The sequence below is a fragment of the Phoca vitulina genome, unplaced genomic scaffold (assembly GCF_004348235.1).
Source record: "Phoca vitulina isolate PV1807 unplaced genomic scaffold, GSC_HSeal_1.0 scaffold18, whole genome shotgun sequence".
Classification (NCBI taxonomy): Eukaryota; Metazoa; Chordata; class Mammalia; order Carnivora; family Phocidae; genus Phoca; species Phoca vitulina.
The window spans coordinates 1842701-1870020 of record NW_022589721.1 but is presented as its reverse complement, the minus strand read 5'-3'; the positions used below and the strand labels follow the sequence as shown (position 1 = coordinate 1870020).

At 42.3% G+C, this 27320-nt stretch overlaps 1 protein-coding gene across 1 annotated transcript; it reads right to left on the bottom strand.

The window, feature by feature from the left end:
• Positions 1 to 137: 137 nt before the first annotated feature.
• CTHRC1 (collagen triple helix repeat containing 1) lies at positions 138 to 10828 on the bottom strand. The gene is made up of 4 exons (XM_032415914.1): positions 10601 to 10828; positions 6027 to 6248; positions 3784 to 4000; positions 138 to 626 (listed from the first exon to the last, which is right to left on the bottom strand). Exons 1-4 carry the CDS (start codon positions 10751 to 10753, stop codon positions 484 to 486), a joined length of 735 nt encoding a protein of 244 aa, XP_032271805.1. The 5' UTR covers positions 10754 to 10828; the 3' UTR covers positions 138 to 483.
• Between the last annotated feature and the right edge of the window lie 16492 nt (positions 10829 to 27320).

Below are 27320 nucleotides of genomic sequence, written 5' to 3'. Positions count from 1 at the left end.
TCCTGACAGGTAAATATCCTTTTTTTCTTTATATTCTTCAAAATATGGAACTCTAATTTTACTGGCAATTAGGTTAACATACTGAAGTTGTTTGAAATAACTTTTATTTCACAGATATAAAACAGTTCTGAACATTTACAACTTGTACAAAGACTGGTATGGTAGCCTTTCTGTTTTAAAAAAGTGCTATCCTAAGAGAATAGGAAAAGTTCAAGACCACAACGACATTCCAAATTATAGTTACAGGGAATGGGGAATATGAAGAAAGTATTCTAATCAACTACAAAATCCTGAAACCATTTTTGATGGAAGGAAAATGAATAATACTGGATTTTCAAACAGTGTGAAATCACACTTTGGTCTGAAACACGTTTAGCTTTGCTTTTTATTCAGATGTATACATACAAATTATATAAAAATGCCACTAAAATGAACCCTTCAAAGGTTTAATAAAAAAGAGGTAGGGAATGAAAATTAAAGGATTTATTTTGGCAGTTCTTCAATAATGATGCGAGATACTGAATTCCATCCAGTAGAGGCATCTCCTTTCGGGTAATCCGAACAAGTCCCAACCCAGATGGCAACATCCACTAATCCAGCTCCAATTCCTTCACAAAGCCCTTCCACTGCAGAACAGAGATGAAAGTTAGACCTTTCTTTAGAACAAAAAGCAAAAATCTTCACCTAAATGTTATTACTTTAGCAAAGTAGGTGACAAATCTATTGAATGCACAGTGAATTAAAAATTCTAATACTCAATAAGGACTTCATAAAGATAAGTTCTCTTTTTCTTACCACATAAATATTTTTTAAAAACCTATACCTACCCATCTGATGCTATAAGCTGAACAGGCAGTTTTCTTGCAGGTTTCAGCCATAAAACCAGAATCTGTTTAGTTACTGAAAGTTACTGTTTAGGTGACTGAAAACAAAAAAGCAATTTATTTGACTAAACAAAGGAAGCCAAGACTTTTATTTGCTTTGCAGGTCTTTTTTAAAGAAAGCCTTTTCTAACACTTACCTATACACTTGATGCATAGAAGAAAGGACTTTTGTAACATTAAAAGAAATTCTAGCATAATCATTATACCAGTCCTTAGATCTGGGAATCCCATTTTACATGGACTTTCCTCACCGTGAACAAACAAACAAACAATCTTGCTTTTCCTCTATGTTCTTATGCTTTATAAATATACAACTTTTCTCAGGGTCTCTGGACTTTCACATACTAATATACAACTTGCAGTCCATCTTACCAAGATCCTTCTATACTAAAAAAAAAAAAATCCCCCAATGGTCATTTTAACAGACAAAAAGATATGTGTCTGTGTAAGGGGGGAAAGGAACCAGAGGTTGCCAGATTCTTTCAGAAAATGAGTCCTGACATATAAGTAGTATAGGGATTGCCATCATGTGACTGGTCAGGTTTCCCATCTGGTAGGTTAGTACATTCCAACTGAGCCTCAGGGATGTAGTCCTGGAGCAATCTTCTTCCTTGAGCTGACACATCAATGAATCTAAGGTAAGTCCCTCAGAATCCAGACTTGACTGGTTCAGGCCCCTTTCAAAGCTGGGAGAACGAAGCAGTGTGGCCATAATCCCATTTAATCTAGCACCACACCGAGTGAGAATGCCCAGAAATACTCATGTTCTCCCAAGTTCTGCACGTCCATGGCCTAGAAACTTGTTCACCTCACGCTACAGGACATAAGACAAATTCGGGTCTAGCATCAGTCTCACATGAGGAGAATCAAATGGTCACTTCATGGTCTTTAACCTGTGAAGTAATATTTTTTGAATGAATGAACATTTTTGCTATGATAAGGTAATATTGCAACTTATTAAGCACCTAAAATATGTTGGATTAGGGGGTTCTAGACCCGTTTTCCTCTTGGCCCTAGGTAACAAGGTGACATTCAATTGTTTTTCAAACTCCCCATGGGCATATCCAAGGCTCTAAGTCATCCTCAATGTGCTAAGCGTGTCTCCTTTCTCTCAAGAAAGAGTTTCAGTGTATGAGGGAAAGTGATTTTATTACAGAGGTAACCTTCTATCATCTTAATACAAAAACTGTTATAAATAACAAATTACTTCTGACATTCCACCCAAGTGATCACACCAAATAAATTTCTACACCATGGTCGGGAACTGCTATGTTAAATAATTTATAAAGCATATGCATGTATAGGTCACAGTTCCTGGGCCTGAGGGCTTATATTACAGCAAGATATTAGCACAAACACCTTAAAGGTAATACAGTAGAAAGTAAGTTGCTTATACCAACTATATATATCACATACATACTATATAGTATGTAATGTTTAATATATATACTTATATATATAATTTAATAACATATATACTAAACATTTATATAATTTAATAACATATATACTAAACATATATCATTTCCTAATTGAATTTTGATGTTATATCTAGATTTTTCTTATTGTAGAGACTGCTTCTCAGATGGAAAACACATCATCCTTTCCAGCACAAGTGTCTAAGGACTTAGTGATGAAGCTTTTTAACCTGATCAAAGAGAGGGCTGGAGAGACAAGACAGCAGGCAAGGAGCTGGTTTCTGCTCTCTTGAACACTGATTCTACTGTCCTGCATAACACATTTTATTTCCCTGGACCTTCTCTATATGCCAAGAGAGGGGGTTCAAATATCTTCTTTATATCTCAAGGATAGTGTGGGATTTGAGGAATAATGCAGAAGGGATGCCCTTGATTTCTCAGGAATAAACGTGCTCTGTTAATTTTTGGGTTCAGTATCTGACTTGGATCCCCAAAGCATGCTGAAATAGAATTTCCTCTATTAACAGTGGAGGGATCTCTTCTCTTCCCCCTGCCATTTTTTAAGTACAAGGTTAGTGAGAAATCCCTGCAAGACATCAGGGGAATGAAGCTAGTGATACATACATCTTGTGATTCTCCCAGCAGGGACTGTCATGATGTACAATCCCACTGCAACTCAAGAAACCAAAATGGCCAGCAGCCAAATATCGATAGAGGTGTGTCTGGGTGATGACATTAATAGACACCCCGACCCCTTCTATTTCTTTGGTATCTTCCAAGCTTTCTTTAATGAACCTTAAAATAGAATAAAACAAACCAATAATTTTTTTTTCTTACAGCTTAAGTGACCACTGGTTTAAATGAATGTCTTTTCTCTTATACTAGGCAGAAACAAAGAATGCACTATAGAAATGTCCTCTTTTACAAATTCAGCAGACAATATCTATCCTTTTAAAGGACAAGGTGGAGAAATAATCTCCTTATCAAGTGGATCTCAACCTTGGCTGAGCATTAGACTACCTGGAAACGATTCTGAAATCCCAGGGCCTTGGCTGCATCTAGACCCATTAAGTCAGACTCCCTGGAAGGGTGGTACCCAGGTATGGGGAATTTTTTAAGTTCCCTAGTTGAGCCTAATGTGTAGCCAGGGTTGAAAACCACTGCTCTGTGGCATTATGGGCTGTTTTGCCATTTCATCTAATTCAGTGATTTTCAACCTTAGGGATCTTTAAAAAAAAAATACGGTATTATCCCCAGAGATTCTGATTCAGTCCGTCAGAGACAGAGCCCAGTTATCTGCGTATTTTTTTAAAGATCCATTTCAGGGAATTCTGAATGCAACCAGAATGAGTAGTTAGGTACTGAAAACTTGCTATAGGTCTCTTTATCACAGGCTGGAGAACCAACATGATAGTGGCTTCAAAACCAATCTTTGGTGTCTAAAGCCATCAGGCACATCCTGCAGTCACTATTCCACGTACCAGAAGAAGTGCGATGAATATTAATTGTTGAATTGAGTTCAGGGCTTCCTTGGTCCAAATAAATGATGGCTTCAATGGGAAGAGGTCCTGAACATTCAGCTCCATTGAACGTGAAATACCAACGCTGACAGCATGCATTCCTGCATTTTAACCGAAGAGAGCCACTGAACAAAACTCTCAGAGCGCTATTTGAGCGCATCTTCGTAAATGTACACTCCTATCACAAACACAGAAATAGGGTTCAATTAGCATTTTCAATCTTCATTCAAAAGGTGCTTTCAAGTTGTAGTGTGAATGTTATTCAATTTTCCTTTTCCTCAAACTACATTTTAAAAAGCTTAACTTTTACAGAAGGAGAGAGATTCTCTGCAAGGCAGAGAAGAGACTCATATTGATATTAGACACTCTAAGAAAATCAAATTATGGCATTCTTAGAATTCTTCACACCACGGAAGGTATCTTTTAGTCTTACTCAAAACAGCTGGTCTTCAGTATTTTAAGCCAAACCAGTCTATGTATTTACTTTTCTTTTTTCATTCCAAAAATATTTCCTGAGCCCTACGTGCTGGATGCTACAGTTAACGACAGTAAATGAAACAGAATCTCTGCTCTCATGGAACTTATATTCTAGACTATATATTTATTCTTGAGCAACAGCAAACAGTATCAGGGGTAAAGCAGAGGTGGAGGTTTTAGGCTTATATAATGACACAATGAGAAGGCCCCGGGTTTTTTCTCTAATTACTCTTTGCAAAATTTGTCTCTCTACTGGCTCATGGTCTACTATCTTTTACTTTCAGAAAGCTCCCAAACTCATTCTGACCGCTCCTAAAAGAAACTTAAAAACATATTAATAATTCGGAGTGCACAGGGATAGTTTCAGAGAGAACTCAGCAACTTTTGATGAACTATAAATAAGTAACCAGTCTATCAATGTCAGGAGTTTAAAGAAGCAGGCAACATTTTAACACATTTAAACACAATGCTTTCTAAGAAATAACAGGAAAATAAAAATGGTCACAGTCACCAAAACTCTGGAGGCTCTATGGAAATTCTAGTACAAAAAATCAAATCAAGACAGCCTCCAACATTTTTATAGATAATGGAACAGACAGTAAAGAGCTGAGATGAGGAGCATCTCAGAGTTCTGTGAAAGTAAGATCTCTTCTACTTGCATTTGCATTTGGTGGTAGGAGTGGTTGATATCAAGGAATAACGTATTGTTGAATAATAATAATATACACACGGAACCATGTACAGAGTTGGTCAACAAAAGAAAGAGCCTTAGGAATAGCACCAGTTTCTTCAATTCTGTGCCATCCCAGTCGTCTGGCCAGTTACTTTTAAAGCAAACACTAATTAAAGTGACTGAATCATTAACCAAAATGCATTGCTAGACAGGCTCTTTTGAGTACTTTTCCCCCCTAAATGTTGCAGAAAAAATTTAAATGCTTACTGTTGTACATCTCTGGTCCGTTCCACTTCTCTTAAGCTTAGTAATTTTAAGCCACATCTGCTACCCAGAATAAGGACAAATACCAATGGACTTCCCACTTGGGAGATCATTCCTATCACATGGTTAGTTTCTTGGAAATTTCTTCCCACCCTTATGGTGTCTGGAGCCACAGCAGAATTTCTTATACTAATTTATTTATTTATTTATTTATTTATTTATTTATTTATTTATTTATTTTAAAGATTTTATTTATTTATTTGACAGAGAGAGACACAGCGAGAGAGGGAACACAAGCAGGGGGAGTGGGAGAGGGAGAAGCAGGCTTCCCACTGGGCAGGGAGCCCGATGCGATGCGCGGCCCCATCCCAGGACCCTGGGATCATGACCTGAGCTGAAGGCAGACGCTTAATGACTGAGCTACCCAGGAGCCCCTTTCTTATACTAATTTAAAGTTAAGTTCACTTTCAAACAAGATTGGAAAGCTGCTTACTGTCCAGCACAGATACTTATGCTCTTTTTGTTTGCGTTTTTAAAAAAGGAGTGTTATTTTAGATATTATTAGGTTTAAAATAACATGGTGATTTATTTGTCTTAGAAACACCTTTATAAAATTAACTCTGAAATGTTATCTTTTTTATTCATTAATTCTAACTTAGCCACAGGGTCCCCACTCCTTAATTTTGTAAAAAGTCTTTTAGCAAAAATAAAATAAAATCTTAAATTCACACTCAACTATGAACACTCTTAAGTTTTGCTTCAACTTTAAAATAATTCAGACTTTACTTACCGCAATTTTCCCAAGATCTATGCCATAATTGAGTGAACTCCATGAACACTGCTTGTAGTTAGGTGTCCAGGACTCCTCAAAGCTTTCCCTCAAGCATTCCCCCTTTTCTCCTTTGAATCCATCCCGACCTGGGATCCCAGGGGTACCGGGAATGCCATTGGCCCCAGGGCTTCCATCTCGCCCAGGCATCCCTGCAGGTCCTTGTAAGCACATTCCATTATACTAGAGCAGAAAAAGGAAAAGGGGACAAACCCTCAACATTCAAGATTCAAAGCTCTTTCTGATTAGAATTGCATTCTTAAAAGATTTATTTTATTTATTTTAGAGAGGGAGAGAGAGCAGGAGAAGGGGCAGAGAGAGAGGGAGACAAGAAGACACCCGCTGATCATGGAGCCCGACACGGGGCTTCGCTTGGGGCTCAATGGGGCTCGACTGGGGGCTCAGCTGGGGGTTCAATGAGGGGGGCTTGATCCCAGGACCCTGAGATCATGACATGAACTGAAACCAAGAGTTGGTCGCTTAACCAAGTGAGCCACCCAGGGCCCCCTAGAATTGCATTTATTTTGAGCAATCAAAATCAGCAATAACTGATTTTAAAGTTATTTCTAAAATATTGAGATTTCTTTCCCATTTTTTTTTTTGCACAGACTGCTCACACACACACACACACACAGAGAAATCAAAAAAGACAAAATGTTTTCATTTGCCTGCCTTTTTTCTACTGCTTATTAAAAGCATACATGATTTTTAAATTGCTGTATTCCAGGGTGAACATAATTAGATATACTGCTTTTTTCTTCTAACCCTATATGTTGTAAAGCACTGTAAAGTATCATAATGATACTTTAAAAATTTTATGCAAACATTGCACTATTTTGGGATACTTAGGTTATTTCTATTTTTTCTATCATTAGTATTATTGTAATGAAAATTTTCACCCATATAGCTTTTTTTGTCTTTTGAATTATTTCCCTAAGACATAGTCCTAGGGATATAATTATCAAAAAATCTTAGTTAATAATTATCTTACACCAGCAATATCTTTGAATTGGATTGCACATCTCCCGCTTCTATTTTTATGTGAAGGAAGTGTCATTAGATTAAAACTTCTGGCCTCCAACCTCACATCTCCTCAGGAGCAAACGGCCTGGTCACAGGTGACCACTGGTAAGTGCCACCAGTAAGGTGGCAGTAATCTCTCAAACCTCTTTTTTTTTTTTTTTTTAAAGATTTTATTTATTTATTTGACAGAGAGACAGGAACACAAGCAGGGGGAGTGGGAGAGGGAGAAGCAGGCTTCCCACAGAGCAGAGAGCCTGATGCGGGGCTCGATCCCAGGAAGCTGGAATCATGACCTGAGCCAAAGGCAGATGCTTAACGACTGAGCCACCCAGGCACCCCTCTCTCAAACCTCTTAAGTGCCAGGATTCTCTCTGGTTTTCTTGGTGGGCAGACAGCAAGAGTATCAGGTAGAAATTAAGAGCATGGATTCTCTGGATTTTTAATCCTGGTTCCACTGCTTATTAGCTATGTGAGATAAGGCAACTTGCTCAACATTTCAGTGCCTGTTCCCTTCCCTGTATAAGAGGGAAAATAATAAAGATTCTTACCTTGTAGGGTTCATGTGAGATTTAAGTGAGATCCTATATAAAACCGTGCTTAGACCCGTGCAGGGCCCACAGTGCGCACTGCATATGTCAGCCATGACGATTCTTATTACCCCCCAAGACCCCGTGAGGCAGTGACACTGGGCAGGTGTGCCTGCTCCCTTGGGGGGACCTTACCAGGGTCCAGACCTGGGAAAGACAGCATTGGCAAACCCGTCGGCCAGCACACACACACAAGCCACACACACCAACATAGTTGGGTATGTGGTAAAGGTAATATTTTATCTCCATCTAACTCCCCTGTCTTTTTCGGAATTGGTCCATTTATTAGGACCCCAACCTCAAATGCAATCCACTTAAATTTGTACTTTAACATTCCCCTATTGGTGTAAATTGTACTATCATTCTGTATAACGACACTGTCCAGTGAGAACAACAACAACAAAAAACAAGATTCCTTATATATTAAAATAACTTCTGGACTTAGACATGGTCATATCATAAAATCCAGCAATGCCGCTGCCTAGGAAGGATCCTCATGTACATAATGTTTCCCAATCAATTTCTTCTCACATCACCAATTTCATCTATCAAATCACTGATAAATGATTTTTGTCATGACTTTGGCCACTACCATTTTCCTGATGTAAGAAAAGGCACTATTTATTTATTACCAAAGAAACAGTAAAAGTATTTAACAAAATTACAAATGTATTTAACAAAATTTGAAGACAAGCTAAAGTATAAAATATTCTAAAACAGTTTGGTTTATTTTAGACTTACTTTTCATTTTAGTAATCTCATTCACTTTCACTAGCAGATACATGTTTAGACATAGATTTCAAGTGGGAAGGGAGAAACAAGACTTCTGATTTTTTTTCACTATTATCCCCCCTGAGGCAAGATGATACACAAAGTTTTATTTTCCTATATATCACTAGTTCTCAATCAGGGATGATTTTGTCCCTCAGGGTATACTTAGCAAATGTCTGGAGGCATTTTTGGTTGTCACAACTTGGGAGGGGAGGGTACTACTGGCATCTAATGGGGATAGGGACCACAGATGCTGCTAAACATCCTACAATGTGCAGGACGGTCCCCACAACAAAGAATTATCTAGCCCCAAAAGTCAGTAGTGCCAAGGTTGAGAATGTTTATTCAGATTTTTATCTAAAACCTGCATTTCAGTGGCCACATAATTTTATTGAATTTGGTTCCACGGGTATTACATGTCTTCTTTCACTTTAAAATGTTAACCCAGCATAGGCTTAGTACTAGGCAGGCGTTCTGTAAACGTCTGTAGAATGAACCCCTGTTTTTCCACTGGCCACCAGGGGGCAGAGCTTGCTGGAAGCTTGAAAGGAACGCTTTGAAAGCTCTTGTACAAAGAAGTTACTTTATAGAAACCTTCTTGAAACCTTCTCAGTGACCACATGAACATTTTTTTTTTCTCCAGCAAAACCAAACCTAATCTACAGGATGCACCTGAGCTTGGTTGCACAGTAAGCTTTTCCAAGTTGGGCGAGAGTTGTGGGAAACCGCAGGTACTGTAAATCCGTGGAGGAAAAGAAAAAATTGCTAGCTTTATGGAGAAAAGGGGTATTTTGTGTATCATAATTACAAATTCATAAAATGCAAACTGCACATGAACCCCAGCCATTTGGTACAGTTTTAGGCAATTTAGACACTTAAAATAGAACCGTAGCCCTGAACACATTGTCTGCTTTGTGGAGCAAAATTACATAGCGCATCACCAAAAAGTGCAGTGTGCAATGGCAGGAATTTTTTTTCCAGAGGTTTTGAATCTGGCATGGAACTAGCTGCCAGGGAGTTTGGTTTATTAGCTCAGTTTATAATGGCAGCTTAAAGAAACAGGTGTTTTGTTTTGTTTTTTTTTATCAAAACAATGCCCCCCCCTTAGGTCCTGCAATGCCTGTAAACGACACCTGTCTGCAAATAAGATTGGCCTAAGGACTGAAGTTTATTATGTGCCAAGGAATATGGTAGTTGTGAAAGGACAGCTCTTGACACAGGGCAGAGGACTGCTCTGCTCTCCACTGGGTTTGTTGACTTTTGGAGGGAAAGAGCTTTAAGCAAACAGACCTTCCCATAGATTAGACCCTCAGAAAGCACTTGGGCTGTTTGTTTTCTCTTCTGAAAACTGTCTTCTCCCTTAGCTCCACTGTGATGCTCCTGCTTGGTGGCCACAGGCTGAGGACCCAGGGTATCTGGAAGGATTGATGCCCATCTGTCTATAAACAGAACAATGACTTGGGTCCTGGGAGGGTTAGTGCAGGGTCCCTTCATTTTCCCTTCTGGCCTTAATCCCTCTGAACCATTCCTGTCCTGAGCTGTGGTTGTCCGACAAAGTAAATTGCAGCCCACACTCCCTAGGAAGATGACCCAACATGACTCATAGTGTTCAAGTTACAAAGAGTTGGACGGATACTTTGTGAGGGTTATTATTCTCTCCTGCAGGCAGACGTGGCCACCAGCCCCAACACAGGACACGTCGCAGGGCTCTGGCCCAGGCCCACCCAGGGGAACAGCGAGTCCAGGGTCTCCCAGACAGCTCCCAGGCCCACCTTCTAACCTACTCAAGCTTCTCATTCTCCCCACTTGCCGCCCTAACCCTCTCCGTCCTCCCGGGGTGTTGGGGGTGGGGGGGGGCGAGGCCCTCAGAGGCCAGAAATGTATTTTGGGACATCCCACCCGACCCACGTCGCATCTCCGCTCCAGCATTTGGGTCTCCCGTGCGAGTTCCATGTCCCCGTGTTGGGGGTGGGGGGGACGGGCGCATTGCTCGCATTGCCCAGGTCATACCTTACACGTGGACTCAGACAAAGCGGGACACCCAGGCGCACGCACGACCCACAGACGCAGCGGTACAGACCACCCCCCACCCCACCAGCCGGACTCCCGTCGCCCCCGTGCGGCCCGCGGCTCTGTCCCCGCCGCCGGACTCACCAGGTCCACCACCTCCCTCTGCCGCAGCAGCGCCTTTTGCTTCCCCTTGGGGCTCTCGGAGGCGCTCGACGGCGCCCGCAGCTGCAGCAGCAAGAGCAGCAGGAGGCCGAGGAGCCGCTGCGGGGAGGCGGCGGCGGGGCTGTGGGGGCGCATGGCGCGCGGCGGCCCCGGGACGCGCGGAGCAGGAGGACCAGGCGGAGGAGACGCGGCGCCGGGACGTGATCAGAGTCTGGCCCCGCCGCGTTGCGAGGCCGCCGCAGGCTGCATCAATGCCCCTTTCACCCGCGCGCCTCCCTCCCTGCCTCCCTCCCGCCCCTCTGGACACCGAGTTTCCATCCTGTAATAGGCGGGAGCCCCCACCCCAAGCCCGACACTGGGCGGGCCCACAGCCGGGCCCGCCCCCTCCGGCGCGGCCGCCTGGACCCTGGCAGAGAAGCCGCCTGCGGAGTCGGGGCAGGGGCGCGGGGCACAGGGGGGCGGCGGTGGGGGGCCACAGGTGGAGGCTTCCAGGCGGGGGTGGAGATGGCACCGCCTAAATGAACATTGAGAGGCACGTGCCCTTACCGGGGTCCAGAAACCACCTTCGGGGGTTGTCAGACTGTCACAGTAGGCAAGCTCTTCTTCGGAGATGACATTTGGGAGCGGAGCAGGGGTGGGGGAGGAACCATAGGTATCATCGGATTCTCCCAGGGCCCCATAACCTAACTGATTAAGAACTGATGTTTCATAAACCAAAAAGCAGACTCTTAAATACAGAGAACAAACTGGTGGTTGCCAAAGGGATGGCGGGTGGGGGGATGGGTGAAATAGATGAAGGGGATTAGGAGATACAAACTTTCAGTTAGAAAATAAGTCAGGGAGGTGAAGAGTACAGCATAGGAAATATAGTGGATACTATTGTAATAACCTTGTATGGTGACAGATCGTGATTACGCTTATTGTGGTGAGCACTGAGCGATGGTATAGAGTTGTTGAATCAATATGTTGTGCACCTGAAACTAATATAACATTGTATGTTAATTATACTTCAATAAACATTTTTTTAAAATACATTAAAAATTTAAACAGAACTGATGTTTCAGGGCGCCTGGGTGGCTCAGTCGTTAAGCGTTTGCCTTCGGCTCAGGTCATGATCCCAGGGTCCTGGAATAGAGCCCCGCATCGGGCTCCCTGTTCAGTGGGAAGCCTGCTTCTCCCTCTCCCACTCCCCCTTCTTGTGTTCCCTCTCTCGCTGTGTCTCTCTCTGTCAAATAAATAAATAAAATCTTTAAAAAAAAAAAAAAAGAATTTCAAGACAGTTTTAACAGAACTATATACCAAGGATAGGATTCTTTTAAGCATAGCTGCACAGGTCACTCACCCATGAGACAGCCCTGCATAAAGCTGAACAAGGTCCCCGCTGGTGCCTTTATGTGCCAAACCACTGCGGTGGCAGCAATCTACAGGCTGGAGAGGAGGGGAGGGCACCCCCAGAGGGTATCCAATTGCAACTCCTGCTGCCGTTCCACCCAGGGAGTTCAAATGGTCCTTCTCTGTGTAAATTTGGGGGTCCAGATTGGATTTTCAGAAAACAGCTCATCTTGTATTACCATCCACGTGCTTTTTTTTTCCCCATTTCTTTTGCTTTAAGAAAAACTTTTTTAGGGGTGCCTGGGTGGCTCAGTCGGTTAAGCATCTGCTTTTGGCTCAGGTCATGATCTCAAGGTCCTGGAATGGAGTCCCACGTTGGGCTCCCTGCTCAGTGGGGGGTCTGCTTCTCCCTCACCCTCTCCCCCGGCTTGTGCTCTCTCTCTCAAATAAATAAATAAAATCTTTAAAAAAAAACTTTTTAATTTTTATTTTTTTTAAGATTTAAAAAAAAATTTTTAACTTTTATTTATTTGACAGAGAGACAGCGAGAGAGGGAACACAAGCAGGGGGAGTGGGAGAGGGAGAAGCAGGCTTCCCGCTGAGCAGGGAGCCCAATGCGGGGCTCGATCCCTCAGGACCTGAGCCGAAGGCAGATGCCTAACAGCTGAGCCACCCAGGTGCCCCAAAAAACTTTTTTAATTGAAGTATAGTTGACACACAGTGTTACATTAATTTGAGTGTACAACATGATGATTCAACAACTCCACACGTTATGCTGTACTTGCCACAGGTGTAGCTACCATCTGACACCATACTATTAATATGTTTTTAAAGTACACATTCACGGGGCTGGGTGGCTCAGTCGTTAAGCGTCTGCCTTCGGCTCAGGTCATGATCCCAGGGTCCTGGGATCGAGCCCCGCATCGGGCTCCCTGCTCCGCGGGAAGCCGGCTTCTCCCTCTCCCACTCCCCCTGCTTGTGTTCCCTCTCTCGCTGTGTCTCTCTCTCTCTGTCAAATAAATAAATAAAATCTTTAAAAAATAAATAAATAAATAAATAAAGTACACATTCATATAACTAATCAAATTACACTGTAAGATAAGTTAACCAGATATCATTATCTATATTTCACAGATAATCTATATTAATGTATAAGTGCCTTACACATACCCTCTCAGGTCCTAAAGTTATCACAAATCTATTCCCACTATGGGTTTGATTAACTTCACTGTCTCTGAGCTTACTTCTATATAGCTCTGTGTGTTTGCTAAGTCATTTTTCCTACCACCTCTAGAATTTACTATTTCAGTCCAGTTGAGTTTTCTTGGTCTAAAATTTACATCCATTCTACCATTACAGATTTTAGTTCCAGTTAGAGATTATGGACTAGTTTAGTGTCTCAGATGTTATTTCCAGAGTGACCTTTCCCAGACATTTCCAAATGTTCTGCATATTTTCTGTTCAGATATTTTACTTCTTTTTCTATTGGACTATTCATGCACTTCTTATCTATCATAAAAACTACTTTAAGGTTGACATCTCTAAAACATTTGATCTTCCCATTAGGGACATAATGTATCTCCCCAGTTTTCCAAATCCTCTTATGCATCAGTAAAATTTTAGGATTTTCTTTATATATTTCTTATTGTTGCTATGATGTATTTTGCTGCTATTGCAAATGGAATCTGCACACACACCCCATAGACTATATTATTTTTCTATTACTGCGTAACAAATTACCACAAACTTAGTGACATAACACAACACAAATTTGTTACCTCCCAGTCTTGTGGGTCAGGGGTCCAGCTCAGATTAGTGTCACAGGAAGCTGAAGTCAAGCAGTCAGCCAGGTGAGTCTTCATCAGGAAGCTTGACTAGGGAAAGATGCACTTCTAATCTTCCTTGGATTCTTGGCAGAATTCATTTCCTTGTGGTTGTAAGACTAAGGTCCCTGCTTTTTTGGCTGTTTGTTGTCTGGGGACCGTTCTCGTCTACCAGAGGCTACTCTCATGTCTTTACCATGTGGCCCCTCCCTGTAAGCCTTTGAATCTGTGGGGAAGAGTGTAGTACCTTTTAAGGTCTGATATGATTAAGTCAGGCCCATCCAGGATAAGTCAAAGTCAACTGATTAGGGAACCTAATTACACCTTCAAAATTCCTTCTGCCATATAATATAACACAATCATGGAGGTGACAGCCATCATCTTCACAGTTTTGCTCATACTCAAGGGGAGGGGATTATTTACCACAGGGCAGAAATCTTAGGGTGCTGTCTTAGAAATCTGTCTACCCCATGTATCAATGGGCTATGGCTGGGAGCTTTTGATTGTCATCACTTGTTTCCTTATAGCGTAAGAAGTGATGTTTTCTAACATAAAAAGTTCTGGCAGGTGACAAGAAGATCAAGGTGGTCAATAAAAATATTGTAATCACACTAGTGGTAGGAGTCAGCCACAGAATTCTGCATTTCCCTTGCAGGAAAGCAAGCACAGGGAGTCCTCAACTTTTAAACTGTTAGGCATTCACATACCTCTCAGTCACCCTTTGTTTGCCAAGTGCATCTTCCACGCATCACTTGATAATGAACATTTCAAAGTATCATGTAATCATAGCCTGCCAGTCAAAATTCCAGCAGCATCTCTATCTTCGTAAACAGTATTTGTGCAATTATTTGACAGCTTGTATTTGTTAGACCCCACGCCCAGCGTGGAGCCCAACACGGGGCTTGAACTCACAACCCTGAGATCAAGACCTGAGCTGAGATCATGAGTCAGACGCTTAACCGACTGAGCCACTCAGGCGCCCCTGTTCTTATTATTTTCTAAAAAAAGAGCAAAAGAGAAAAGAAAGGTAGTGATGTAAATAAGAACTCATAAAGTTAGTATAGTTGAAATAAAATAGAAATAAATGGGCTGAAAGTACCATTTTTTAAAGACTCGAGGGGACACTTACTGGAATTAAGGTAGAAGAGCCTATAGCATCAGTCGAGGTCTAGTCAGAGTAACATAAACCATGCAGGCGAGTTCAGAGAAGATTTATCAGCTGCTACCAGGAGAAACTGGAGGCTAAAGCTGTAGCTATCCTCTGTGTAGGGGCTTACTGAGTGCTTTTCCCTGGTACTCACGGAGTGCTCTCTCTATATTAGCTATTATTATTTTTATTATAAGAGTTGGGGATTCCATACAAAATTAAAGGGAGCCATGGTTCAGTAGAGGACACTTAACATATACATCAGTTGTATTATTCAGAACCCAGTGAGGAAACAGAAACCACTCTGAGTATGTAAAGAGAATTTACATGTAGGAATTAACGTAGGAAATTGACTACAAAGTCTAAAATGTCAACAGGGGACAGTGAAGCGACCCACAATTAGCCATGGCCATAAGCTGCTACCACTCTTAAGCTGGAGAGACCTAAGCTGACCAGTCAAAGCTGGAATCATGGTGGGTTTATCCACTGGAACCTGGAACCGTGAAAGAGATGGAGCCACTGCCAGAGAAGGAAGATGAGTAATACCGGCGCTATTCCCTTCTTCCCCCCTCCAATCTCGGATTGGTCAAACCCAGCTAGCAGCCCCCAGAAACAGGAGTCTGGGAAACAGCCTGCAGAGCTCAGCCTCCTGAGATACAGAGCAGAGCTGGGGAAGCTTGAAGAATGATCTGAGGGCAAAGAGCACCGATCAGTCCTGAAGGGGGTCCTGAAGTCCTCCCTCCACTAGCTCATGCTTACGTGTGTACACACATGCAGCTCTCAAATCCAACACTGCGGTGGCTTCATCTGCAATCCGAAATATGTAAAGTACCAGACTGTTTGGACTGGTATTAAACCGTTAATCTATCCACATCCGGCACTGATAAACAGTAAGTATCTAGCACCCTTCCCAGCACATGAGTGATTGGGATTTTTATAGTTCTACAAGAAGAAAAGGTGATGGAAAATTATAGAACCCAAATCATTGATAAAAGATAAGTGTAAGTCCCTTGCCTGTGATTATGGCGAGGACATTCTTCACGTACCCTTTTTTATTTGTGCACATGCCTGAGGGCAAGCCCTGGTGGTCTGTGTTAGACTTGCAAGAGTTACATTTCATTTATTCTGAATCACAGCATGTGACATGCTTTCAACTTGGGTAGTCTTTCATTTCCTGTCAAATTTTCTTCCCTTTCTTAAGTTACCCGAAGCTGTGCGCTTTCTGCCCCTCTTCATTATGCCCTGTGTACAGAAGTTTTGAAATCAGCATCCCTCTGAACAGGCTCTGCATTGTAAGAATTCCTTAGAAGATGGTTCACCATGGAGATCTGTGTTTGAGAATGGTCAAGATTAAAGGCGTCTCTGGGCAGTTCAGATGACTCTGCAGCCCGTGTGCCTCTTTCAAGGCACAAAGAGCCGCCTGTTTTCTGCTAGAAGAAAGCCAAAGTAAGCAGGATATTTGGAATTACATCCTAAAACATTTAGGTTTACAAAATGCATCCAGGTCTCTCGTTCCCCTGCACACATCTCCAACCCCATCAGCTAGACCATGGTTTCTGGTTATTGCTTAGTTGATATAAAGTCAGGTCATTGGAGTGGAAGTCAAAACAAGCCAAAATATTAATCCCCTCCCTCACCTATCAGAGTTTTTAGCAAATAACAAAGCAAGCTGAATGCAATTTCACTTCCTCCCAAACTGCCCAATAGAGAATGCTGCATAGTGACAACATGGGAATGGATTGGTGGCAGGAGGGAGAAAATCAAGAGGTTTGGATATGAAACAAGAAATGGCTAACTGTCCAAAGAAAAAACAAGAGTGAATGGAGCAGATCACTATTTATTAAGGCATGGAAGTTACCAGTTGAACTATTTGCTAACCACCACATGTAGAAAATTGAAACTAATTTTAATTAAGTTAAAATTGGTTTAGGCAAATTCTCCTCCTATGTTCTTTACCATGATTTGAAAATAACCCTTTGGCAATATTATCAGATACTTTGGCATTGTTATCAGAATCATCAGCCTTACAAAATTATCAGCATTATCAGAAACATCCTGTTGCCCCTTTTCCTTCTAACTCTTGGCTAAATGAATGATTCCTATTTTTATGGACTGTTGACCTCCTCATTTATTTATGGGTTCTATAGAAAGCACGCTTTGCTATTTATAGATGACCCAAAGCTGGGAGAGGTAGTCAAACTCCTTGCAGCAAAGCGTCTCGGGGGTGGGGGACAAGAGGGAAAACTGAATTAGCCACTTGTTAAATGAAAACCAAAGAATTATTATACAGAAAAAAAAGTCACCTGAAATTGAATGGGAGACCACAAAAATCCTCACTTATCCGTTAAACAGATATAAACATCCAATGACCCCAGTCATACGCAAATTTTCTTTTTGGATCTTAAATTCACCAGTTAAATGTGGCAGCAGGTAGTTGTATGTGATCCCCACACCAGGGATGAGAAGAGATACCCTACAGCTTGATCCCCTCATGGTTTTGTTGCAAAATCTCGTCAGCTAACTGGAGTCCTTGCCATGGACCCTCATTTTTTTGTTATTGAGGTTATATTAACATATAACATTAAATCAGTGTGAGATATGATCCCATACTTGTATATATATTGCAAAATCATCACCACAATAAATCTAGTTAACACCATTGCCACGTGTAGTTACAATTTTTTTTCTTATGATCACAACTTTGAAGGTCTACTCTCTTAGAAGCTTTCAAATACACAATACGGTATTATTAACTATCTTATCATGCTGTACATTACATCTCCAGGACTCACTTATTTTATAACTGGAAGTTTGTACCTTTTGACCCTGTTCCCCCAATTTTTAAGGTGATTGCTCCCTTGGGCATGAAAGGAAATTTGCACCCATACCCCCTTTCATTTAGGTAGAATTCTTCTAAGAGCCAGGTCACTTCCTCAGCATCTGCTTAATATGTCCCCAGGAATTTCTGCTTCTTGGTAATTCATTAGTGTCCGATGACAAGTCAAGGTATGGTTGGAATATTACATTCTGGGCCTATCGCCCAGTCACCACGCCTTCCTGGCCCATATTCATGCACATAGACAAAGGCAAAGTCCTGCATTTCTACTTTGACGATAATTATATCGCTCCATATTTCACTACTAAAAACCAAGGTAACCTTAGTGATATCGTAACCACGATAAGAAATAAAAAGCATTGACAGACGTAAACTGTCCTGCATGGTTAAAAACCCTGCTGGAGTGTGGTGCTCAATGCCAGGCAACATGTTTGTTTTAAAGATTTATTTATTTGAGAGAGAGAAAGAGAGAGCACCTGTGAGTGGGCGGAGGGGCAAAGGGAGCGGGAGAGAGAGAGAGAATCTCAAGCAGACTCTCTGCTGAACACAGAGCCCAACAGGGCGGCTCGATCTCCCGACCCTGAGATCCTGACCTGAGCCAAAATCAAGAGTCAGACACTTAACCGACTGAGCCACCCAGGCGCCCCAGGGAACATGTTTTAAGAGGAACGAGGGCAAATAGAACACAGGGATGTTTCTTGGCAGAGGGAGCTCAAAAATCATGTCAGAGATGGAACAGTTGGAAAGTTGGAGCAGGGTGGCGAGGAGGAGACAAGGGCTGTCACGAAAGGGAGGCAGGAGCCTTGGTCTACTGTGCTCTGTGCTCGGGCGGATGGGATGAGCTTCTCGGAGGTTATCTGCGGCATTCCAGCGCATGTCAGAGTGGAAGCGGTCGTTGAGGATGATGTTGGCTCCATAGTAACCGGCCAGCTGCCCCCACAGTGAGCAGGCAGGAGCAGGGGTGCTGTCCAAATGGGCAGCAGCACCTCCACAAGGCGTCTCCTTGAGGGGAGTTTGCATAGGCAGTGGGTTGATTCTAGGAGAAATGATTACTACGTTCCAGAAATAGGATATGAATTGGCAATGTCTAAATCCCCGAAACTGAGCTTAATAGGTAGTGAGTGTCTCGGGGACTGAGATCAGGTACCTACTCTCCAAACAGCCTGGAGGCAGAGCCAATTTAAGAGCGACGAGGCTGTGGGGGGCAGACCCCAAGCTTTATAAAGCAGGGCTCAGGGACATCATTTTCCTCTCAACATTATCTCGTGACTTTTAATTTCGAAGAGACTCCACCCAGCCCTGCCTTGCCCAGCAACTGTGCCAACCCTCTCTTTCACGTTGGGTTGACTCTGCCACTTGAGTTAGCTCCATTATTCCTGGAAGTCATTCACTCACTTATTTAACATTTATGCAGTACCTACTATGAATTAGGATCCGGTGCTAGACACTGGGAATAAAAAAATAAGAGAAAGGCACAGTTTCTGTCTTCAGAGAGCTCTGAGTCTGATGAGAAAGGCAGATTTCTAAAAACAAATTTCTAAACATACGAATGCAGAACAGAATGGTGAATGCCATGGTAGGGGTGCGTACAGGTTGCCCGAGATGGGGAGAGGGAAGAGGAAGAGGCGCTGCCATGGAAGGCTTCCTGGAGCAGGTGATGTCTGGCTATTTGCAAGAGTATGGCATGGAGGGTAATGAGAGGAAGAGCATTTGGTCAGCGTGGCAGCACAGGGACTGGCACAGAGGTAAGGAATAGCCCCCAGTTCAGGGAACTACAGACTTGGGGTTGCCAGAGCTTATGGTGCAAGGCAGGGGTGTCCGGCAATGAGCTGGAGAGGCCAGCAGGGGTAGAGCATGGTGAGCTCTGTATTCCTTGCAGAGGTGATTGGGTTTGTAACCAGGACTGGCCTGGTCAGGTTGTTTAGGCAGACCCTCCTGGCTGCAAGCAGGGGCTGGACTTGAGGGAGCCGGGTGGTATCTGGAAGATCGTTCAGGCCAGCAGCTGTCTGCAATGCGACTGTGTCCTGATCGATCTGAGAACTGTCTCTGCGAGAGTCCACGGAACTGCCCAGGATTTGAAGCCGATTTTGTCTGGACCGCCTGCCCTAGGAGCAGCCTGAGCATACCTGCTATGATTATGCATGAGTATATCTTTCTCAGAAGAAAAAAGATGATGCCCACTGGTGTGGGTGAGAGACAACAGGGATGGAAACTTGCATACTGATAGCTGGGTTGATGAGGAGGGAAGGGTGACAATGAGAAAAATCTAGAGGATGCAATCAGAGGATTTAGTGATTGATCAGTCTAAGATGGTGGTGTGAGAGAGTGAGAGGACCACCGGGATCTCCTCCCTTGCCAGGATTTCTAGCTTGGGTGACAATTCACAGACTGGGATGCCGCCAAGTGGAATGTAAGTGCAGCCAAAGAAACAGTGTTCAGAACGCACAGAAGGAAGACCGTGTGAGGACACAGCCAGAAGGAGGCCATCTGCAAGCCAAGGACAGAAGCCTCAGGAGAAACCAAACCTGCTGACACCTCGATCTCAGACTTCTATCCTTCAGGACTGTGGGAAACCAAATGTCTGTTGTTTAAGCCCCCCCGCCTCTGGTATCTTGTTATGGTAGCCCGAGCCGACCAAGACAGGTCCATAACCCAGAACCGGAGCCACTAGCTCTCAACACTTGCATTCAGAAGACTCAGGCATGTGCTTCTATTCACTTTGGGGAACCGGTTCTGGGGGGGAGATGTATTAGCGCAGCGGCTGTCAAGCTTCGATGATCATGAGCATCTCCTGGAGCTTGTCAAACCCCAGTTGCTGACCCCACCTCCAAACCTTCTGAGTCCATAAGGTCTGGGGAGGGGCCTGAGAATCTGCATTTCTACCAAGCTTGGAGGAGGCTGCCGGGCCAGGCGGCATGCATTAAAAATTGAAATAGAAAGCTAAAAAATATTTTTACAAATTCATTTTAAAATAGCAATAATTAGCTCCATTATATGTTAGAATAAATAGCATTTTAATGAAAAAATAGCTATATTTTCTAAAACAAAAAAGTTAACAAAGAGAATGGCATTATTTTGCATCTTTTGCAAATCTTTTTTGCAGCCAGATTCTCCTATTTACTTCTGTATTCAATCTGTGGCCATATCACACATCATGTGGCCTCTGGAAAACTCCGCTGTGCACATGTGACCGAATGAGGGCAGAAAAGATAAACAACATCTTATTATTATGAACATAGTTTCGATGTCACATTTTCCCTGAGACTGTCTCAAGCAGCTCCAAGGGTCTCTGGACCCCACTATGAGAACAGATGATTTGTGGGATGGGCAGAAGAAGAGAGCCCCAAAGAACGGGCCAGAGAAACAGGAGGAAATCCAAGAGAGGCTCAGCAGCGGGAGCAGAACCACGGTCTGTGCTGTGGTCAGAGCCCAGCCAGCTGGGTTGGAGTCAGTCCTCCTCTGGACACATGCACATGGCTGAGCACACATGTGCCTTGCACACTGGGGAAATTAAAATCACGGCACAGAGCAAACATACTTGGTGTATGATTAGCAGCTTCATCCCATTCAAGCACATGGTGGGCTTCCAGATTCTTGGACTATAGGTTCTGCTCTTCAGCCCTGGACTTTGGCACTAGATCCTCTTATGAATCTTTGCGGACCTTCTGGGCTTTGGAGTTTGTTGATTTTCTTGGAACCCTCGTGCTGTTCTTCTCCTTCCTATCTCCTTGCCTTTAGCCTTTGTCCACAGCATGCATTTCCTTCTCCCCGACCTCTCCACCAAGCTGGGCCTTCAGAACTGCTCAGCCGGAAAACCAGCCCTTAGTTCTTCCAGGCTGCTAATTCCCTTGCATTTACACTCCATTTTTAAGGGACAGGACTTTATTGGAATATGCCTTCGAAACTCGCCTCTAGTCATTTAATTTAATTAAAAATTTTATTTTTTTGAAACTCGCCTATAATCTTATTTAATTTAATTAATTAATTTTTTTTTTGAAACTCACCTATAATTTTAAAGTCACCCTTTTCCAGTTCAAGAACAGGTAGACTTTGGATTTCAGGACACAGGCTGGGCAATAAATATTTATTAAGTGAATAAAGAAATAAATATATATTAGCATTCTTCCAGAGGCAGAAACATGAAATGACCCTGTGATGTGTCCCTTTTCAAGAGTGAGAAAATTCTTTCCAGAGTCCTTCTGGCACATTTCCTTCCTGTCTCATTGGCCAGGATTGTTGCACATGCCTGTACCCTAAAACAAATCACTTGGCACGAGACATTCGCCTCCCGGGGCTAGAAAAAGACCATGCCTTCCCTGAAAGACGTGGCTGCTTGGAGGACAGTGAACAACATTTGGGCTCTATTAGCAAGGAAGAAGGGCAAGTGGCAGGCCTAGTGACTGACTGTTGGGTAGACAACTGAGAGTATCTGCCAGAGTACAGTCTTCCTCATAGTGATAATCTTACCATTTCCCCACTCCTGTCACCCACAGGAAAGCCCTTGGTTTGTTCTGCAACCTACTGTCAGCTCTGGGTACCTTTTGGAAATAGGAGACATCCAGGGAACGGGCTTATGATAAAGCATCAGGGAAAGTAAGCCTCTAAGTCCAAAGGACGTGTCACAAAGTTCCATTTGTGGATATTAACTACTCTCTTCTTGCACCAGTAGTTTTTCTAGTACACAAAGGCCAATCAGAGAACCCAGGTCTGTTTTTTAGGGAAGTAGCCCCATCTCTGTGTGGTTGCTGTGGAATGTTCCTGAGAGGATCCATTTTCATGAGTGTTTTATGTAAAGACTAAGGAGCTTACATAAATTTCTGGCTCACTCAGTATCTTGCCTAATGTTTGTTTCCTGCCTCCCCAGGGATCTAATCTCCATGGAATGTGCTTCCCCCCACCCCTCCTGGGGTGATCATTCCTGGGGCCCCACTTACTGAGGAGCCTTGTGTAAGCCTGGGAGCTCTCACTTGAGAAGCCAGTTTTTCGGGTCTGTCATTTTGCCACAGGCCCTTCGTTGTCTCTTGATAATTCTTCAAATGAAATTTCGGCTCTCTCATAATGCCTGTATTCTTTCCTAGACTCAGAAACTGAATTATCAGGAATTTGTTTCCAAATTGCTACTAATGATTACCACCATATCTCTGTTATGATGATTGTTACTACACTTTAGCTCACTGGTAGGTCGTTTCCACACTGGCTGTTATTTCCGCCGGTGTGGTCTTCATTTCTACACTAAAGAAAAAAGTATGAATCCTTGTGATAAATTTCTTCATTTACAGAGTTCTCCACCAGTTTATTTATTTAAAAGAAGTGTAAGATGATTGTTCCATTCCCTCTTCTATTCTGCCTGCTGTACTTTAGTCTGCCAGTAAAAAATAAAATGTATATACAGCTTATAAGTTTACAGATTAATGGTTCTCAGTAACACACCTGCCCAACTGATTGTCACCTTTCATGAAATAACTTTTAAATATATGTATTTAGAAAATTTGCGGTTTAATCAGATAAAGGAGTTTCATCGGAAGTCCCTGAAGGGGATACCACCCATTTAGCAATTAATTTGTTTTCATTGCCATATTTTTGGTTTCCCCAAAGATTGGCAAGATGGTAGGGGCTGTATTTGACAGTTCTTTGTATCTTCCACAATACTTAAAACAATGTGTTGGGCACAGAACATAATGATGTTATGTAATGCATATTGCATTGAACTGAAATCCTAGGCTTGCCTTCCTGTGAGTTTCAGAGAACAGATGGATAGAATCTGGTTGGGAAAAGGATCAATCCCTTTTAAATCTGTCACCAAAATGAAGTTAAAAACTTGGCTCGACAGTTAGAAAACAAACAACCCGATTAAAAAATGGGCCAAAGACCCGAAGATACACAGATAGCAAATAAGCATATGGAAATTCTCTACATCACATGTCATTAGGGAATTACAAATTAAAACAACACTGATATGCCAAGGCTTACCTATTAGAATGGCCAAAATCCAGAACACTGACAGCAACAAATGCTGATGAGGATGTGGAGCAACAGGAACTCTCATTCATTGCTGGAGGGAATGCCAGTGGTACAGCCACTTTGGAAGATAGTTGGCCATTTCTTACAAAACTAAACATATTCTTACCATTTGACCCAGCTATTATACTCTTTAGCGTTTGCATGAGTTGAAATGAGTTGAAAATTTATGTCCACACAAAAACCTGTTTATAGCAGCTTTATTTATAATTGACAAAACTTGGAAGTAACCAAGATGTCCTTTAGTAGGTGGATGGATAAAAAAACTGTACTACATCAAGACAATGGGATATTATTCATCACTAAAAAGAAGTAAGCTATCAAGCCATGGAAAGACACAGATGAAAATTAAATGCATGTTACTAAGTGAAAGAAGCCAATCGAAAAGCCCGCATATTATAATATGATTCCAACTACATGACATTCTGGAAAAGGCAAAACTATGGAGACAGTAAAAAGATCACTGGTTGCCAGGGGTTGTGGGGGAGGGGTGAATCAGCAAAAGAGAGTTTTCAGGGTGGTGAAACTATTCTGTATGAAACTATAATGGTGGATACATGTCATTACACATTTGTCAAACCACAGAATGTACAACACCAAGAACAAACTATAGTATAAAGTATAGACTTTGGGTGATAATGATGTGTCAATGTAGTTCATCAAATGTAACAAATGTACCAGTCCAGTAGTGACGGTGATCATGGGGGAGGCTATGAATGTGTAGAATAGGCGGTATATGGAAAAGCTCTGTACCTTCCATTCAGTTTTGCTGTGAACTTAAAACTGCTCCTCTGTTTAAAAAGACGAGTACAATTGGGTGGAACAGTACAGTGTTGACAAAGGTCCCCATAAAGTCATGGCTCTGTGTCATTGTTTGAACAAATTCTTCCTAGAATTGCCATTATCCCCATTGTAAAAATCACTTTGGCTGTGGCAATATGCAAAGCAGATCGGCAGGTGACATTTCTCTAAGTACCAAAGAGTACAGGAACTCAGGGCATAACCCAAAACTTTAAACCTTTTGTTCTAGAGGCTCAGTATCTATTTCATTTGTCTTTACCAGACCTCAGATGGGGAAAAGCTTTCAGCTTATCACTTATTACCCTGTGCTGCCATCATTCCCCTATGTTTATAGCAGAATTTTCAAGGATTTTGTACTGAAGGTTGAAGTCCCTGTAGGAATAAATCACATTTTTCCAGCCAGATGGTTACTGCTATGTTCCCTGCCTACTCTTGACCAATAGTGAGTCCTAGATGTACTCAGTCCAGATGATCCTACAATGTCCTCTTACTTTGCTACTCGTTTTGCAGCCTAAAGAAGCTCAAATTTAGGCTTGTTTGGGTGGAATAATGCAACTCTAGTTGAGGTCATCGAAGGGTCTGAGATTCACATTCCTATAATATTTCAACAACCATGTATTGAGTGTCTTTTATGTGACAGACACTCTGTACTGGTGGCTATGTATCACCCCCAAGGAGCGGACTGTTGGATCAGTTAAGATGCTTTCAGCAGCAAATAACAGAAAATTCTACTTATTGTGGCTTAAATAAGGACATTTATTTAACATGAAGTTCAGAGGGAGGGCTGCTCCAGAGTTGGTTAATTCAGTGACTCAACCACATCATCAAGGATTCAGATGTTTTCAACTTTTATGTTCTGCCACCCTTAGGATTTGGGGTTTCTCCCCATGTCATCATTCCCCCCCCTGGGGCAACAGTTGGTCCAGGTGTCCCTGCTGGATGAAGCAATGTCTAGAAGAGGCCCAGTTCTTGTGGTATCTCCTGGTTTAAGAGGAAGAGAATCTTTCCCAGTAGCCCCCTGCCCTTGCACATCCCATTGGCCAGAAGGAGGTCATCTCCCCAACCCTCAAATACTTCTCAAACAGGAAAAGGAGATAACCATAATAGAAATTAAGCAAAGAAGAAGAAACTCCACGTAGAAAGAGGAGGCCCAGACTCTGGTAGGATTATCCCGGGGGCTCCTGGGGATTCCCTAAGAAGGCAAGGAAGTACAGATTTCCCTCCCCTTATAACTTGTCACCAGGACTCTTACTGTTCTTCTTGGACTTTGCATCAGAAGCAAGGATTCAAGTTATACCATGGGCAGCTGCGAAGATATTTTCCCCCTCCTGCCTGACAGAGCCTTGGGAAACCAAAGGCAGAGGGAGGTTCCCCTCCTGTCTGAGCCCAACAGGGTGCATTATTAGCAAACTCTTGGCTTTGAAGTTAGGAGTCAAGTCCAGTATATCTAATTCAATTCAAATTTTCTGTTGGAGTTATGGTAATCCTAGACCTCAGCTCATCCAGAACTATGAGCTAAACACTTAATTCCTCAGTATATTTAACTCATGTGGTTATGAGTCATTGTTAATATGTTCAACAGATATGCTGGTTTCCAAGCTGCATATCCAAAGTCAGGGTTTTAATTGTTTTTCTTAGTGATTTGCTCATGTCTGCATACCAGCAGTCAGGCTTGGCTGACCAAAGCCATCTTGAAATATTTAACTTAGAATTGAGTATAGGACCAAACATGTTAAATATTTCCAAGATCTCTATCCAAAGACCTACAGATCCTTCATCAAAGTTAAGGTCCAAACCAAGTTACAGTAGTAGGTAAAACCAACGATGTATCTTATACATTAATATCATCTATGCGATGAATGAAATTTTACATGCCATGTAGACATTTTTTTGCATGTAAGAACAAACCTTTTGTGTCTTTTGCAAAATTTGGGGAAAAAAGGAAATGTTTATCTGGTGAGCAATAGTTTTGAATTCTAGAATAATATTGATAATAACAAAATTCATAAAGTTGCTTATCTTCATATTGATGTATATCTTGAACTGCAATATGCCTTCATTTAGCTGAAGCATGAAATAAAACAAGTAATAAAAGTTTGCAAAACAGGCTGTTCTTTCTTACCACTTTGAGCATGCCCCATGGCACCCAATTTTGGAGGCAGGCAGTAGTAGATGCTCATTTTGAAATCAAACGATATAGAAGTGTATAAATCTGAAAGTGAAAGGTTTCCTTGTTATTAACTCTCACCATGATCTTGCTCCTTGAAAAGAACTATTGTCCGTAGCTTAGTACATAGCTAGATGTTTCTAGTCATCAAACATATACACAAGACAGTGTTCGAATATAAGTTAAATAGGATTATTGTATTCATATGTGATATTGTGACATAATAAGAAATATATATTTGATCTTTGTCCCCACTTCTGGCACAGAGCTTCTAAAACCCTTGGAATTTCTGAAGTGATAAGAGTGTTAAATGGGTCTTGATATTCATAACAAACCCCTTTCAACCACCTGGGTTTATGTGAATGAGATGACTTTTGGAAAATACCTAAGGATGGATACTGATTGCTGGGGAACCAACCACATGATTAGAGGGTTGGCTCTTTCAGTCCTACCCCGTGACCTCCAAGGAGAGGAGAGGGGCTGGAGGTTGAATCAGTCACCAATGGCCAAAGGTTTAATCAATCCTTATAATGAAGCCTCCATAAAAAACCCAAAAAGGTGGGCTTTGGAGAGCTTCC

Excerpts from the sequence above, each read along its gene's own strand:
- CTHRC1 (XM_032415914.1), bottom strand. The coding sequence starts at position 10,753 with ATGCGCCCCCACAGCCCCGCCGCCGCCTCCCCGCAGCGGCTCCTCGGC. Across the intron at positions 6,249-10,600 it reads AGAGGGAGGTGGTGGACCTG|TATAATGGAATGTGCTTACA; the intron begins GTGAGTCCGGCG and ends TTTCTGCTCTAG. Across the intron at positions 627-3,783 it reads TATTCATCGCACTTCTTCTG|TGGAAGGGCTTTGTGAAGGA; the intron begins GTACGTGGAATA and ends TCTGTTCTGCAG.